This window comes from Periplaneta americana, chromosome 13 (assembly GCF_040183065.1).
Source record: "Periplaneta americana isolate PAMFEO1 chromosome 13, P.americana_PAMFEO1_priV1, whole genome shotgun sequence".
NCBI lineage: Eukaryota > Metazoa > Arthropoda > Insecta > Blattodea > Blattidae > Periplaneta > Periplaneta americana.
The window spans coordinates 124,036,538-124,055,365 of record NC_091129.1 but is presented as its reverse complement, the minus strand read 5'-3'; the positions used below and the strand labels follow the sequence as shown (position 1 = coordinate 124,055,365).

Sequence of the window (18,828 nt, the reverse complement as noted above, 5' to 3'; positions counted from 1 at the left end):
AAGTTAATAATTAAATAATGAAATAGGATTCATATTTCAATCACTAAAAAAGAGAAAAAGATTATGGATGGGTGGATGGATGGGAGGGACAAAGGGAGGGATGTAGGTAGGTTAGCACATACTTAAATCATCTTTGTGTCAAAGATCTTTGTAGCCTATTATGAATTAAATTTCTTCCAGTTTCTGACATTAATAAATGGTAATGCTACATTCTAAATATTTCCGTACAGTAGGTTTTTAGTCCGTGAAAGAAATCTTAACAAAGTAAGGCAATAAAATTGGAAACGATATATTCAATATTAGAACAGGCTACATAGTTTAACTCTTAAAGGGTACCGGTAATATAATAGAGCCTACACAAAATAATACATAAAAAAATAAATAATGAAAAAGCCTATTGTATTGTATCTATTAACATTCCATGATATTCATACATTGCTTTACAGCTAGAATATGGAACAAGTCAAAAAACTTAATACTATTATAAAGTCTTAATTTATAGTCACAGTCTAGATGAAATACATACAGACGAGATTTACAATATAGTCTACTAGTACAACACTGAGTTTTAGTATCAATTTCATGAAGTGTTATTGAATGTCATGAATTCACCTACAGAATAGAAGGCGTGAGAAATTAGGTACTTCTTTAATTTGGCCCTAAATAATCTTATGTTTTGAGTTTCATTTTTTATATCGATAGGGAGGCTATTAAAAATTTTTACTGCCACATAGGCCTAACACACTCCTTTTTGATAGCACGATAGACTTGCCGAACATAACCAACGATTTGAAAACAATGAATGTAAAGAATTGGCCAAATCTTGTTCATAACAGAAAAGAATGGCGTAAATTAATTGAGAAGGTCAAAACTTCGACGAAGTTATAGCACCTACTGAAGAAGAAAGTAGAAGACAGACTTGCTGATGGAGTATGAAAGTAATTTTTTGACGTGTAATTATGCTATGAACTGTTGAATTAGTTACAAAGTTTTCACGATTACATACGAGGAAGATTATTAATGAAAAGATATATTGACAAGCCATTGACATTATTTTTAGTTTTTTTTAAATAGTCCTACACGATTCCCTAATCCTAGAACATGAGGTTAAATAAAAATACAAATAAATAAATACAGCAATTAACGAAAGAGGTTTCATATTTCAATCACTGAAAAATAAAATAAAATAAATTATGCATAGCTGAATAGTTGGATGATCAGGAAGGTCGGGTGGCAGGAAGGGAAGCAAGCTGAATGGCAGACAAATAGATATCGCTTCACTTTACATCATGATCCTTTAAGATAGAAAAAATATACTATATAGTGAATAATGGAACAGGATACATAGCTTAACCATTAGGAAGAAATATACACACAAAAATAAATAAAATAAATGAATAAATAAATAATTATTGTACGATTAAAACCAAACAAATACTTCATCTTAAGTCTGTCCTCACATCTTAATTAACATGAGAAAATTATCCTAATCCAAAGTAAGATTAAACAATTACAATATTTTTTTTGCACGATCGTGTTTTTTGTTGTATTTACAGCTATTGTTGTTAAACCTTAAAATTTAGAATTCCCATACAGAAACTTGTTACTAGGGAAAACATTCTTCATAACATAAAACTGTACTGAAATAGACCCATTACAGTGCACTTATTGTTACTTAGTTACCATTACAGTATAATTTTGCGAAAACTTTGGAATAATAATGCTCTAAATTTTCAATACAAAATATATTGTATTTGAAATTTAAAAAAATATGATCGTACAAAAAATGTTGTACAATACACGTTTGTGAAATGCATTATAAAATCTCGGAAATTGAAAAACTCACTCTGCTCGTTTTTCAAACTTTCCCTCGATTTTGTAAAAAGCACTTTCCAACCTTGTATCGTAATATACTATTGTATATAGTACGGTAACAAATTTTTAGCCGTCACTATAGTTATTTGTGTCCATAACCTTGCCTTCCAGCAGGTCATGTTTCCACTGAACATACTTGAGATTGCGTTGCCAAGCCAGGAAATAGGTCTGAATGCCATGGTGTCACTCCGCAAGCAAAAAGCAGACTGTGTGTTGTTTTCGTCCATCATGCATAAGCATTCATCCTCACGTCAGATAACATTGTTTTCCATGAAGCGCCAGGATTATCTACGAATTAATTTAATTGACTGGCTGTATGTATATTAACCTTTGCTTGGCTGGAATTTACAAATGGAATGCAGCAGAAGTTGCTGAATGATAAATCATATCTTGCAGTGAGGGAAGTGGGGAAAAAACCAAAGGCGTTACGCTGCCTCAAAATTTTCCTCTGGCATACCTCAATTTAAAAAAAGGCATACCTCTCCCTTACAACATAGACATAAATGATGTATGCAGTAAATTGTTTCGTGCAGTCAGTAACACGAATCTTTGAAGCTTACGCAACACATTAAATTTCTTAATAAAATCATTTCAAGTTACTTTAGTTATTTACTAGATTATTTTACAATGTCCATTGAGACTTGCCATTTAAAATATTATCATAGTTTCAAAGTCCTTACTTAATTATTAATAAAATGTGCAACAACAACAAAAATATTATAGATTTATTAATCTGTCCTTCAGAATAATATCTGTAATATTGACAATTAATATTTGAGGAGAAAAATTCGCTGCGGCGCCGGGGATCGAACCCGGGCCCTTGGTTCTACGTACCGAGCGCTCTGACCACAGAGCTACGCCGAATCCAATCCACAGCACCGGACAACAGCATGGCAGTTGACATTGGACATATACGTCAACATATATGCCTAACTTGGAGTCAGCCCACAAAGGGAAACATTGAAGGAGGAAGGTTCGGTCCGGTGCTAAGCGAATTTTTCTCCTCAAATATTAATTGTCAATATTACAGATATTATTCTGTAGGACAAATTAATAAATCTATAATATTCTCATAGCTGCAGTGCATATATCTGTACAGATTACTGTGCACTTAACTGCGGAATCCCGGCCAAACAAATCACTCAACTGAGTGCGCTCCTAGTATAATGGCAGTTGACATTGGACATATACGTCAACATATATGCCTAACTTTACAGTCAGGCCACAAAGGGAAACATTGAAGGAGGAGAGTTCGGTCCGGTGCTGTGGATTGGATTCGGTGTAGCTCAGTGGTCAGAGCGCTTGGTACGTAGAACCAAGGACCCGAGTTCGATCCCCGGCGCCGGAGCGAATTTTTCTCCTCAAATATTAACAACAAAAATGACAGTCACTAAATTGGCAACAATGACCACCATAACCTGCAAACCACAGCTTTCTATACTTGAAATACTACCGTTGTAAGCATTCCAGGGGTTGAGCTTATAAAATAAGCGTGTCTAAATACACACTGAATAGAGTTCCAGAAGGCTGTGGTTTAGATTTACGAAGCACGCAGATAGTACTCTTTGCTGTGAAGAAATGTATAAACAAATTTTTACGATCACATTTTTTTCAGTGACTGTATGTCATTTTTCACTAACACTGGCCATAGAAACCAGTGGCGGTATTCCATACCGTCGCATACTCTCTCACTTCCCTCTTTTTTTTTTATTTTTTTTTATTTTTTTTTTATTTTTTATTTATTTATTTATTTATTTATTTTTACCTTGGGGATTTAGTGAAGTGAATTTTTAATGGCAGGCAGAGTAACTATCTCATGCCCCCATGTTAGATTGCTACCAGTGCACTTCATTAGAACCAGGTACCCAGCTTCGAAGCCGTTAGCCCTGTGATCTTACAATATATTTATGTTCCCCTATTATCATAATTCAGGGTTCGTATCTAAGAAATTAGCAAGTTCTTTGTGATAGTAGAAGAGAAAGAGTGGGGGGGGGGGAAGGAAGTGGTCCGTGGCCCATTTCTTTTAGGGCTCATCCCGACATTTGTCTTATTGCTCAAGGGAAACCACGGAAAAACCTAGAGCAGGATGAGATGTCGTGCTGACGACAAGCCAATTGGCTATAGTGTGGTCAGAATATGTTCAGGTGGGAGGTTTTGATTTAATCATTATTCAAAATACAAATACATTAAAGGTACATTAATAAAGTGTTTACAATTAGAACAATGCATCTATGCTGCCAACAATGTGATGACCCTGAAACAGAGAAATAACATTATTAGTGCATTAATAGACTTGTCTATGTGTAGAGTCAAGTGGTTATTTAGTGATCAAGTTGGTATTCGTCTTGTACGTTGTCGTTCCAAGCTAGAGGGTGGAGTACGCTCTTAGGTCTTTTATGTTTGTCTAATGCAGGGTTGTAATTTCCTAGTGAAGAAATTAGTGGGTTTGTACTGCTGTACGACTTGGTGTACGTGTAGAAGGCTTGATTTGAAATAAATTCTTGAATTGTCGGAATTTCTAGTTCTTCATGAATCAATCTCACAGGAGTTACTCTAGGAAGTCCTGTGATGAATCTTAAAATTTTGTTTTGGAAAACTTGTAATTTTTTACGGACTGTAATAGGTGCATGTCCCCAAGCAGGACAAGCATATAGTATTACTGACCTAATTAATGTTTTATACAAAGTTAGAGCTGTGTGTATGTTTAGATGTCTGCTTTTATTTAATATTGGATAAAGCTCCACCAATCTAGCATTGGAAAGTCTGAGTTTTTGTAGTACGTGTTCGGAGAAATTGAGCCGTCTGTCTAGTGTTACTCCGAGATATTTTACTGAAGTTTTCCACTCAATTTGTGATCCATTTATGGCTAATTTTGTGTGATTTATGCCCGGTCTATTGAATTTATTTCTCCTGCTAAATAATATGGCTTGTGTTTTTGATATATTTAATTTAATTCTCCATCTGAGGAGCCATGGTTCAATGTCACGTAGGTGACCTTGTAGTCTATTAATGGCAACATTTGGCTTCCACGATGCCGTGAGAATTGCCGAATCGTCCGCGTATAGCGCTAGAATGCTATTGTTGAAATTTTGATGAAAAGGTAGGTCATTAATATAAATTTGGAAAAGTATCGGTGCCAGAATGCTGCCCTGAGGCACTCCAGCGTTAATACCTCGCGACGTGGAGTGCACGTCGTTCAGTTTAACCTGGAACGTTCTGCCCCGAATATAATTGTCCAACAGCTTCACTAGGCGGCAATTTAAATTGTTGTTAATTAATTTATGTATCAAGCCTGCATGCCAAACTCTGTCAAAGGCTTGTGTGTAATCTAGGAGTATAGCCGCTACTGTTCGATTTAAATTAAATGCAGTGGTAATGAATTCCGTTGTGCGCAGCAATTGCTGTGTGCACGAATGACCACTGATATCGTGGGCTTATAAGGAAAAGGTGTTAAGTCCAAAAATATAGTATTGAGATAAATAAACTTGAAAGTTTTAATGTTTATGAAAAATCTGGTTTTGAATTTAAACATATTTACTTCATTTTGCTAAATAATGCATGTATCAAATTACATATTAGCACATTTTGCGGACTGAATTATGGTTTTAACACAACTAGGGCTGAATTGAATGAAATCATTCACAGAGTTTGAACGTCATGACATAAAGAGTGCGTTAAATGATCGTTCCTTTTTCAAAGTTAAATCAAAAGCTCTATCAGTCATCTTCAGAATCATTACTTACACCGTCATTCACAGCAGTTTCTGGAACTTAGTCAATTGCAGTGTCAAATGTTGGTAGACTGTTGATTACACAATGAAGAATAAATTTTTTCTGAGCTTATCAAAATTTTCATTTCAAACCCTAAACATCCTTATAACTCCAACCACTACGCTCACAATAACAATCACGAATAGCATACGTTTCACGTAATTATAGCAATTCGATTAATCTCGCAGAAGATGCTTCTTTTTCTGTTAAAAGCTTTCTTTGCCATAGTTATCCTCCTTTTGACTTCCTGGTAGCAGCTCATTTTACTAGTACAGCCCAAATATTTAAAGCTGTTCACTTGTTCTACTGTCCCATTTCGATTTCGCACACCTACTTTTTCATTTTACTTCCGATAACCGTGCTCTTCGTCTTGTTTGCATTTATCTTCATCCCCTACTATTCACAACTGTCATCTAATTCCAGTAGCATATCCCTTAGTATCGTCTCTTCTGCTAACAACGCCATATCATCAGCAAATCGTATACACTTTATTCTTCTTCCTCCTATCACCCCTTCCATTTTCTGAAAACAGTTCTTCGCTAAATCCTCCAAGTATATGTTGAACAGAGTAGATGGTAAAGGGTATCCTTGTCGTACTCTTGTCCCTGTTCCAATTTCCTCTAGCATTTCTTCTCTTATCTTGACTTTGACTCGTTTCATATAAAGATTACCGGTACTGAATGGCCTCCTTCCTTTCCCCCCCCCCCCACACCAATTTTCTTTAGGGTCCCCAAATGTTTATTTCAATCCATTCTGTCAGAAGCCTTTTCCAGGTCCACAAATACTGGAGACACTAGAGAATAGTAAAGTGCTTTGCTTGGAGTATGTCACTGTATGTGGCAGAAACATGAACAGTATGGCGAAGTGAAGAGAAGTGGATATGGAGAAGACTGGAACGTGTCAAATAGACAGACAGAATAAGAAATGAAGCTCTGCTAGAAAGATTGGAGTGAAGAAAGAATAATACTCAAACTGATAAGGGAGAGAAAAATAAATTCGCAGAGTACTGGCTACTGAAGGATGCAATGAAAGGAATGGTGAATGGGAGAAAAGTTCGGGACAGAAGAAGATATCAGATGATAACATGAAGATAAATAGATCGTATACGGAGATTAAGGGGAAGGCAGGAAGTACGAAAGATTGCAGAATCCTTGGTTTGCAGTGAAAGACATGCATTTGGGCGGAAAACTATGAATGGACGATAAATAGTCACTTTTTTCTTTAGTACTCAACTTCTCTGTTTCTTTCGACTGTGAGTGGCTTCTCCGTGGTGACGAGTAGAATTGTCGTGAGTAATTTTGAATTCTTGAGAATCCGCATATTTCAAGGCTGCTGTAGTATTTCAGGACGAAAGTATCTCAGCCAAATTTCATCACGTGTGATAGTGTTGTTGAGAAATTGTGAACCAGTCCGTGACGTACTCTGTTTCTTTTCTGATCTCCTTTGAGATCATGCGTCATTCCCGTTGCACAAACGCGCCTCATTTTAACAGATTTGATCAGATATTATGAGCCCTTTTACTTGACACTCCTAAGGGTACAAAAAGGTAAGGTTATCCCTAATGCAGGCTACTGGATCCCACAGGGCGGGGGAGATCAAGAACTCCACCATCGCAGACAATCCACATTAGTAGCAGTAGGAATGCATATAGAGTGTTAGTTGGGAGACCGGAGGGAAAAAGACCTTTGGGGAGGCCGAGATGTAGATGGGAGGATAATATTAAAATAGATTTGAGGGAGGTGGGATATGATGATAGAGACTGGATTAATCTTGCACAGGATAGGGACCGATGGCGGGCTTATGTGAGGGCGGCAGTGAACCTTCGGGTTCCTTAAAAGCCATTTGTAAGTAAGTAAGGAATATTAATCTCACTTGCTCGCTGCCTTTACTCCGAAAGAGAAATTCACTGGTACTCATTTCTGTTAGAAGCTGAGTGAATCCAGGGCCGTAGTGCGTTCGGAAGGATTAAATCAGTCGAGAAAAATATTCATAACGTCATCGGGAATTGAATCCACGACCTTCTGGCTTCATATTTTCATCTGTATGCCAGTCTCCAGTTTTTGAACCGAAATAATTATAGTAACTATTACACTTTTGCTACGTCATACTACTTTTGACCAACAAAATGGTACGAAAGGACGTGTTGCAACCAATCATGGCTGTTTATCGCTACAATTTTATCACTTCACTAGCATTTGTTTTTATCACTTCCCTAGCATTTGTTTCCTTGCTTGCCAACATTTCAAAATGCAAATTCTTTACAGTTCTATAAAACATGCTTTGCGATCGTCATTTGTTTCCCGCATAGATAGTCGACTGAAAATGGCGGCTCCATTCAGACATTTTGGTGAAGCTAACATTAGTGAAATATAATTTTACTAAGTCAATTAATACCTATTTTATTGTATTAGAATACTTTATTTCTTTTAATCTTTATATACTTTCTTCTGTTTTTATCACCTCCCTACTATTTGTTTCTTTGTTTGACAACATTTCAAATTGCAAATTCTTTACGGTACTATGAAACATGTTTTGCGATCGTCATTTGTTTACCGCATAGATAGTCAACTGAAAATGGCGGCTCCGTCCAAACGTTTTGGTGAAGCTAACATTAGTGAAATAGAATTTTAATAAGTGAATTAATATTTTATTGTACTTATTATTAATTATAGTACTTTATTTCTTCTAATCTTTATATATTTTCTTCTAATCGTCTAATAGCCAATTAAATCCTACTCGAGTTTAATTTTCTCTAGATAAATCAAAACCTTTAGTGAGATTACTGTTGAAAAAGGCGAATATTGCGTTGATACATTGAGAGAGAATGGAAAACCTCGCCTTTGCATAATGCCAAAGATTTTCAAAGCTTGTCACTGTCACTTGTTTAGCCAATTTCACTCATATTTATATTACCATTAGACGTGCTTTACTGAAGTAGACCCCGATCGCAAACTCGTGGCACCTGCGCGAAAGACGAATTGGCACCCACCTACATGAACTCGCCCAAGAGTCTTGCTGGGTGTTTGAACAGTACGCTTTATGGGTAAGCAGTCGCTCGCACACACAGGATCCCCCACTCCGAAGCCTCGGAAAGAAGCTCGCGCATGTTGGTGCCACGAGTTTGCGATCGGGCTCTACATGAAAGGCCTACTTGGATGTTTTTCAGGGTAACTTAAGAGTAAAAACTTCTTGAGTTCATTACAGAATTGAAGTATACTTGTTTATTCAGTTTAGATAAATATTACATTATTTACATAAATAGTTATTTTCCCTATGTCTTTCTTAATGGTTGCCAGGGTTTCTTCCGTTCTTCTTCAAGGCTCCTTCAAAGTCTCTGTGGCCTCCAGTTGGAAGCTAACTTAGAGCGGGTGGTTTATAAAGCTTCGTCGATCTCACCCGCGGAATCCGCTCCAGTAATCGGACAAAATAAACTTTAAAGACATTTATGACTTACGAAAATGCCGAAGCATCTCGCGCGGCTTCGTTAAATTTATACAATTGAATTTTCCCTTACCCGTGAGAGAAGAGAAGCATTGTGCATTGCTATAATTATAATAAGATATGAATGACATAACAAGGATCAGACTACAAACTGCGAGACTGCTCGTGCGAATGAATGTCTTCACTTTCTATTGAATGTCAGAATAATGTTCGTAATTGCTTCAATATCAACAAACAAATGACGTGAAAAACAACATAGTAGACAGAACTTATAGATCCTAATGAAACATTATTTTGTTCCAAATAACGACATATTTCTGTGAACACAATCACTTTGTCTATCAAAATGAGGATATAACCATAATAAATTATATGGGGTTATTCAGAAGTACGGACTCTTGAAAATATAACTTTATTTTTGTAATCAGTTTTATTTAATGACGTTTATCAGTGCTTTTCGATTAACATTACGTCATAAAATTACATAGTAAATTAAATTTTATCCTATTTATTTATTTACTAGAGCTTCCTCAAATTAGAGGCTGCCATTAAACAAAGCATACAAAACAATACAAGAACAAATAGATAATGAAAGATAACAGAGTAAGAAAAATGGTAAACAAGTACACAAACAAACAAACAATGGCCGTTTAAGTTTACAGAATAAAAAAAAGTTACAAGTAAAGAAGCAATGAAAGCTAATAAGAAAAAGAAAAATGATAATTGTGCGTCAGTTTTTTCAGTACACTGAATTAGAGTCCAAATAGGTGATTAAGCAAATGTTTGACTGACTCTCTAATTATGAGGAGGGCCAGTTCATTCAAAAAAGATTTGTGCCGTCCTAGGGTCTTAGAGAGTTGAGAAGAGAAGTTAGATATCGTTCCTCTTGCTCCAAACATCAATCCCGTAACTCTAATATCGTGAAGTTTGTATTTATCTTTATATTACGGGATGGTTGGAACGTAGATTGCTCGTTTCTCCTCATGTAAGTCTTCAGGCTGTCCTTTATACGTTTCAAACCTGATGGTGGGTCGATTATCATACCCTGAGACAGGGATTCGCTAATGGGAGAAAAGTGTCATTGTACGTTGCTATGTAACAAATTGTGGTATGCGTTTGTAGCAAGAAAGAGCTACGGAACTACAGAGTGATCCGTTTGGGTATAGATAAAATAAAAACACCGTAAAACATTTACTACTGAACTTTATTTGTTGAAACTTTGTGCATACAACACTGAAAGATGGGAGATTCCTCAGAACTCAACATGACCCCCATTGCGCACCCTGCACAGCTCATAACGGTGATGCAATTCAGCCCATGTCCGTTGTAACATAAGAGGCGTGATTTGTTGAAAAGCTTGTGAAATTTTTACTCTCAGATCATCAATGTATTCTGTGAATAGATAATGTCTCTAACAAAACTCTACACGAAGAAGTCAGGAGGGGTTAGATCTGGGCGTTTGGAGATCAATCCAAGAGATAGCTGCTTTTCGTACTGGGTTTTTCCTGCGACTTTCTGCATGCTTTTTTTTTAAACACAGAACTTGTTTCTACAAATGTTCGATACCACAACATTATGGAATCGTATTTAGGTATATTGACGAAATGTTCAACTTAGTATTAATCGAATCAAAAATCTTAATTCGTGCACACATGGAAGTAATTAATATATACGCGGAGTATAAGACAGAAATAGTTAATTTAATATAGTCTAGTTTTAAAGTAGGCCTACTTAACTGCGGTATTAATTTCCAAATTAACCTAATTCTCTATAATAACGCCTTAACCAAAATTTTAAAGGACTCACTTCAAATTCTACAATTTAAAGTACGTATTTTTTTAATTAATTTTGAATAGCCAAATATTATTATTATTATTATTATTATTATTATTATTAGAATATAAATAATTGTCGTCCACACCTGTGGAGTAACGATTAGCGCGTCTGGCCGCGACACTAGGTGGCCCGGGTTCGATTCCCGGCCGGGGAAAGTTATCTGGTTGAGGTTTTTTCCCGGGTTTTCCCTCAACCCAATATGAGCAAATGCTGGGTAACTTTCGTTGTTGGACCCGGACTCATTTCACCGGCATTATCACCTTCATTTCATTCAGACGCTAAATAACCTAAGATGTTGATAGAGCGTCGTAAAATAACCTACTAAACTAAAAAAATAAAAAAAGTCTTTGTATTGACTGCATTGTCTTCAAATTTGTAGAAACTATTCTATCATTGCTATAGATCTTTGTGGTCACCCTCATTAGATGGCTGATAATGTTTTAATAATTTTTTTATCATTTATTCCATTACACTTTTATTTCAAACAACTCATTGGCGTCATATTGATGTATGTTTCGACTATCGATTGCATTGTTGTCTCGAGTCTAGGCTTCATACAAGGAGGAAACAATATTATTATGAATTAATTAAGGAGAGGAAATTTAAATGAGAGGAGTATAAAGACAGAGATGAAAATAAATACATCAATATTTATTTAAAATCCCAAGTTTTCTTACAATCCCGACCGTGCTCTCAATGACAATCTCGAACGGCATAAACTTTCCACGCAATTGTAGGGATTCGGTGAATCCCCTGTTACTTTTTAATATATCAATATATTTTCAAAAAAAATCATTTTATTTTCCTCAGTTTTATTCGTCTGATTTTTTATCATCAACTAGTGCAATAATTTAAGGCATATATTTACAAATCATAATACAGACTTTGGATAACTATATTCTAATTTTTAGTAATAATATTTTAGCAATGAAAATAAGCGTGAACTTAAGTAAGTTAAGATGATTTAATATAAAAGTGAACTGGACGATTATTAGTGCGGTACTCAGTGTAGGTGCATTTGTTTCACTCCGTACACTCGTTGTGAGGTTTTTGTGTGCAGGACACCATTGGCGGTACAATACAGCTGCACTCGACGCACTTGTTGGAGATGCCCGACAGCTTGTCTCCGATGTTCAACTTCAGGTCCCCAAATTTGCACTTGAACTCTGAAACACACAGCATTCAGCACCATCATTATATATTATACTCTTATACCGGGTGAACTGTTAGTCATGACATTACGTAGCTTTGTGCGATGATTCCTTTAGTAACAAAGGCAACAAAAATTCGAGAACCATCGATAACGGACGGTCACGGGACGTATTTTGAAAAGAGAAGTGAGATGTTCAAGTTTTTAATGTCGTAGGGAAAAATAAAGATTGGCGTATGCTTTTAATTTTTTGTTTTAAACGTGTAGAGAGAAGCTACAAGCTGTATTTTGCTTCATTCAATTAGAAATAGTTGTAATTGATTAACTAGCGGACTTACTCGTGTTAATTATGTAAGTTTGTGCGGCTTACAGCTGTTTCGGTGCTTCATCACACCATCCTCAGAGCCTACTAGATCCCGGCGTCATCTCGAACTCCTCTGCCTGTTATGTGGGTGCGTTTGACAGTTGAAAGGTGTTGAAAAGTGGAGTCACCCACATAACAGGCAGAGAAGTTCGAGATGACGCCGGGATCTAGTAGGCTCTGAGGATGGTGTGATGAAGCACCGAAACAGCTGTAAGCCGCACAAACGTACATAATTAGCACGAGTAAGTCCGCTAGTTGATCAATTACTTATATTCAAGTGTTAAAAGTAGTGTACGCAAGATTCTAAATGGATAGAAATAGTTGTTTCTCTCTTAAATGTTTAAATTAACCGGTAAACTTACATAAGAGAAAGTAAATTTTCAGAGCTGTCTTGAAACGCAATATTGTTTGTTTACATTAATTCATTGTCTACGGCTCTTGTTCTCTCCTCCATCACCCTAATGTACTTGCGAGCTGCAGTATGTACTGAGTGTTCATTTCAAAGTGTATCATCACGTCACTGTTGTGAGTCAGCGATTTGAAGCGAGTTTCAGCTTTTATGTCAGAGAAGTTGCCTATTAATCAAGGCGTTCAATCTGAACTTGAGAACGTGTACGGTATAACTTGAACGTCGTAGCAACAGATGGCGGTCTGTACGGTCTGTGTGCTGCCATGACCTCTTTCGAACTGTGTTTTGCGCGGGCAAGTCGTACGCAGGGCATTTGTTGTATAATCGGTTGCGTACGGCAACATTCCACAGTACAAATCAAATGCTCCGTGTCCATGTTGACTGTCGTAGTTAATGACAACAAATAAGTAAGTAGTCGTCTTAACCCTCTCCCCATATCCCGACAGTAAGAAAAAACTCACCTCAGTACGTGTTTCCAAACAGTTCACATTCCTGCGAATACCGGCGTTACCGTACGTATCGGTAAGTACTCTTCAGAATGAACGCCGTACTTGCTAGGCAACTTCTCTGGCACATAGGTAATACGCTTCTGAGGAAGTGTAGGAAGATTGAATTCTCTAGGCTCATCTAGTAGCCACATGACGGCATACAGCGAGCCATGACACACTATGAACTCAACTCCCAGTATGTAGGCCTGTTGACTCCGTGAAATAATCTTGTACAACATTGTCACGGTTACGTTGAATTTACAATTGCATTTGTTCGGATTAAATTTCTACAACTAAACTAAACTTCGTTCAATAATTTATGAGAATCCAATGCTCTCTTAAATTAACTGAAGATTTTAGGAATTTAGTCAATAGTTATCGTAAAAATACGTTAGTACTAAATATTTCATTAAAAATGTTTTTTTCTAACGAAACGTAAGCAAAAACGAGAAACATTGTATTTAACTGTTCTTTTCGAAATATCTCGAAGATTAACCCCTTGAAATTAATTACATTACCTACGATCACTCTGTGTATTGTAATAAAATTGTGGGCCTTGTGCAATATGTGGTAGTGGGCAGAGATGGAAATTAAAAAATAAACAAAAGACTATTATAAAGAAATGACGAAAATGCACTATGAACGTAGCCTATGGATATAGAAGACCAGTACAAGCCATATGTTACAAGCCGATTGGAAGTATTTTCTACATGCATTTTAAAAATTCATTTTATAAGTTTCTATGCGAAAAGTACTGATCGGTATCAGTAATAGCCTCAAACATTACATGGTGTCAGCACATCACACACACCACCTCTGCCAAGGCATAAGAATAACAACTGAAGTAGGCCTACCCATGATTCGCTTTCGTTTCAAGAGAGGTTCAGTTTGTGGAAATTTTGTCTATTGAACATGACTTCAAAATTGGACGCAATAAGAGACCAAGCGCCAAAAACCTGCTTCGAGATATTGGCCATTGAAATAAATCTTTTTTTATAAAACATTTTATGCAAGAAGTATTATAACATTCATACTATTACAAAAAAAAGCATAAATAATACCAAAAAAGGCTAACCAATTTTTAATAAGAGACCAGCAGTTCAATTAATATTTCAAAGCAAAATAAATAAATGAATTTTATGCAATAAACGAATTTTTGCTTACAAACAGCAGAAAAATTCAGATATCGCGTTCTTGATTTTTTTCGAGTAAAATAAGCCTGCCATCAACATATTTGTGCAAATATCTCATTCTTTTGTTTTTCCAAATTGTCGGTTAATTTATTATTGCGTAACTCCACCCAATTATTACATTACTTCTCTGTCATAGATGAATTTAGTTCCACCAAATCTAGGAACAAGAGTTAAAGTGATGTAACTGTACCACCTACACAATAAAATATGTTTGTTACATTCTGTGTAAATGGTGCTTTTATTCTGGATCTTTATGGTCACCGTCATTGAGGGCAGATTACTTATTTACTTACTCGCTTTTAAGGAACCCGGAGGTTCATTGCCGCCCTCACATAAGCCCGCCATTGGTCCCTATCCTGAGCAAGATTAATCCAGTCCCTACCATCATATCCCACCTCCCTCAAATCCATTTTAATATTATCTTCCCATCTACGTCTCGGCCTTCCAAAGGTCTTTTCCCCTCTGGCCTCCCAACTAACACTCTATATGCATTTCTGGATTCGCCCCATTCCGAGGCTTATTGTTAGGTTTCGTAACAAGCTGTTTTTTACGGTGATGGCTTGTTAGCCCTTCGCCCAACCCCCAAGCTGGAGGACCACCCCTTATCGGCTGTTCACGATGCTTATTCAATATATTCGCAGCTACCCTCCATATCTGGAGGCCGTCTCCTCTATCCGCAATGAGGGCAGATTATTTTCTTTAAATATTCATATATTAACTTACATTTAAATTAATTTTTTCAGCAATAGTTTCATTGATAAGTTCGTTCACTGCCTCCAAGTATCAGAGCCATCAATGAAAAATATAGTAACCACTCATAATTACCTGAGTTCTTTGATGACGCTTGTGTAGTAGGTAGAAAGGAATCACTCGCAGCAGCTATTAAAAATAAAGAAAAACGATCAGTTAAAACTCTTAAAAGTGACATAATATCTACATTTCTGTAATCTTGAAAGTGTTTGTGCTTAGCCATTTCTAACATCGGTCTATACTCCGATAAAGAAAACATTCCCAGACTGTTACAGGCCTGAAAGATGTGAGAAATACAATGGTGTAATCGGTTGAAAGGTTTAATGGTACACGGTGTCTCATAAATTGTTTCAGGCATCATGCACAACATGACTGGGGTGGATACACAATACTTTTCGTCGTTGAAATTCTTTAACTCTCAGCGCTTGTATTTTAGTTTAAGTAACGATTGAAAACAGTTAACGTAATAAATAGACATAGGTTCGGTGGACTGACTGAAATGTTAATTCATACGATGTGTCTGAGTACAGAAGCAACATTTATAATTAGGGAGCGGATTTTTATGTACTAAAAATTTAAATATATCTATTTTTATGTGCTAAAAGGTACGAAAATATTTGCTAAAAATAAAAATATATATATTTTTTAATATGTCAAAAATACCTTACTTAGATTGGGAAAAAAATGTTACTAGGTACTCACCAACCACACTTGAGTGCTAGTAGTTGGCCGAGAATTGCAGTGAACAACAAAGGTCATCTCCAAATTCTCCATCACAAATGCATGCCGATTATCTCTGAGCAACGACTTATACTGTGAAAACCATCTGTCCACATCACAGGACGTCAGACATATTTAAAGAGAGGAATGTCACAAACACAAACACCGTCAATTTCACCTACAGGCACACCCTCCAATACTTGAGCAACTTTACACATTTTTTTTTATATCCACTGTTTTTCCCAAACACATTCTGGAATTTGTCCCTTAGTACTTGTACTTCTGAACCTGGTAGCGAGTCTAGTTTAATTTTCACGGCACGCACCTCCCTGTTTCAGACAACGTGTTTATGGATGTTTCGAGTTTTTTTATGGTGTCGCACAAAAAGCTTAGATTTGCTAATAGGAAAGCCAAATCGTCTTTTAAACAACCATCTTTCAGTATATCTTGAAGGATATCGATTGACGAAGCCCGATAACAGGGACTCACAACAAGACGTATTGCCTTACATGATGGACATAAGCGAGAGGCGAGAGATTTGTTTAAATTGAATAATGTTCATGCCCGAGCTCTTATCTGTTGTGTTTCACAAACAAAGCGTGGAATGAAATCATCTTCAGCAACAATAAACATTCCTAATTATGTGTTGCAACATCTCTCCTCCTTGTCCATGTTAATTTATTCTCTGATAAAAACACTGATATGCTGCCTAGCAGTTCTCAGAACTTGAGGCGATACTATTACAAAAATGGATCACGGATACACCACACAGCGCTTAGAAACACGAAGCAACCAAGAATTCTTAAAAATATAACGTACTTCTGAGTGACATAATTGATTTAGTTTTAAAATGTTTAAAAGTTCTTGTAAAAAAAATATTTAAGTAAAAAAACTCCAAGATTTATGTGTTTATAATAGATTTCCTGAAAATATGTATTTACATATTTTTTTGTGAAAATATGTGTTTTTATGTGAAATAAAATTAGGGTTTTAAACTTGAAACTTCATGTTCGGAATTTTTAACTTTGTTAATTGATTTTTATCACACGCAAAAATAATATTTAATTGCATAGGAATCCGCTCCTTATTTATAATACTAGGCCTGAGAAGGTAAAAAGACAGGAAGGAGCAATCCAAGCAAATATACTTGAAATCGGTGCGACGCATATGACGTCAAACTACACCTTCTATGCCCCATAATCCTCCGCGAAATCCGCCAATCGCCAAATATTCAGTTGCTACTATTGGTTTCGGTCATACGTAAACGAATTAGAACGGATGTGGAGGTAACAGGAGTATTAGCAGATTATTATATCCATGTACATTTCACTGCATATTTATTAAAAGTGTTATGGTTGTGACATGGACTGAACACTTCATTTCCACATTCTTTCTTTTATCAAGAAGGATATTAGCATTCCTTCACATGTTAAAGCATAGGGAAACATATCAATGGTCATATTCTGCAGTTGAGCCGAACATAATAGTAGCTTACTAGTTACTTAATAAAAAAATAACACCTGCTGAACTTGACTACACTTTTGAAATATTCACAACAACACGAAACAATTTGTTATAGTAATGATATGAACAAAACAGCTGATAAACACACCGGAAAAAGAGATGAACTATGGGTAATAATTTTACGGCCATACTAGTACACCTTTTTGGTCCCACCGTTTCAATCTTATGGCTCAGGCAACAATTGTTATTAGAAAAATCCGCTCCGGCGCCGGGGATCGAACCCGGGTCCTTGGTTTTACGTACCAAGCGCTCTAACCACTGAGCTACGCCGAATTTCAATCCTCAGCACAGGATCGAATCCCTCTCCTATAGTGTTTTTCCCTTTGTGGCCTTACTCCATGTTCGACATATAACTTATGTTGATATATATATATATATATATATATATATATATTAAGTCAACTGCCATTATACAAGGAGCGCACTCAATTGCGTGACTTGTGGCCGGGATTCCAGAGTATATGTACTATTGGGCGAAAAATCTACGTAAAGATTAATTTTTGGCCCTACAGAATTTATTAGTTATCGTAACAATTGTTATTCGCTCCGTACCAATATTCAATTCTTTGATATTATAATTTTCTAGGAATTTTTCGGCTCTAAGAGATTTAATTTTGTGAATTTCTTTTTTAAAAATAGGAGTTTAGCTTTTGGCATCAACAAACTGTATGATTCAGAGAAATTCTCCGTAAATTTTCATGCAGATAGGACCCTTCAATCAAACGTTTCGGCTGACATTTAATTAAAAGTTTGAACACCCTGAGTGGCCCTTTTAAACTTTTAAACTCACTTTCCTCCAATTTTTTCTTACGTATTACTTTATTAAAAATGCTACTCCTTCGCCAGTTTTGTATCATATGCATGATTTTTCGTATGTATTCTTAAAGGGGTGCTTAAGAAAACTTTCTATAAGGATTTTCTTTCAATATCAAGAATTTTCAGAAAAAATATTTTTCTGTTAGACATCACAATTTTTACCTAATTTTATATTTGACTACATAAAATATTTTTTCTTGGCACTTGTAGAATAATGTGAAACAAGTAGGGTAAAGTTCCCTATTTCCGTGATACCGTTTCTAAACTGAATGTCAGTCAAAGCTTTGCCGTTCGACCATAGTGCCAGACATATTTCTCGAAAGATTACATTTTTCGCCAACTTTTGAGACCGGTGAACTTCCTAGCAAGATACTCAACCCCGTGACATTCAGTAAAAAAACGTATCACGGAATTAGTCAACTTTACTCTAAGTAGCAAGGTATGTTTCAGGGAGTTCGAAAGATATGTGGAGCAAATTGCAGGCAAAAATTG

At 36.1% G+C, this 18,828-nt stretch overlaps 2 protein-coding genes across 2 annotated transcripts in view; both read right to left on the bottom strand.

Moving 5' to 3' along the window:
* MFS3 (major facilitator superfamily transporter 3) overlaps positions 1–2,164 on the bottom strand; it is a 50,511-nt gene extending 48,347 nt beyond the window's left edge. The window contains exon 1 of the mRNA XM_069844027.1: positions 2,012–2,164. Within this exon, the coding sequence (XP_069700128.1) occupies positions 2,012–2,105 (94 nt within the window). The 5' untranslated portion in view covers positions 2,106–2,164. The remainder of the gene's footprint in view (positions 1–2,011) is intronic.
* A 9,553-nt stretch (positions 2,165–11,717) lies between these two features.
* LOC138712359 (kielin/chordin-like protein) overlaps positions 11,718–18,828 on the bottom strand; it is a 51,918-nt gene continuing 44,807 nt past the window's right edge. The window contains exons 7-8 of the mRNA XM_069844025.1: positions 15,352–15,405; positions 11,718–12,088 (exon numbers count right to left, since the gene is read on the bottom strand). Coding sequence (XP_069700126.1) covers positions 11,946–12,088; positions 15,352–15,405 — 197 coding nt within the window. The 3' untranslated portion in view covers positions 11,718–11,945. The remainder of the gene's footprint in view (positions 12,089–15,351; positions 15,406–18,828) is intronic.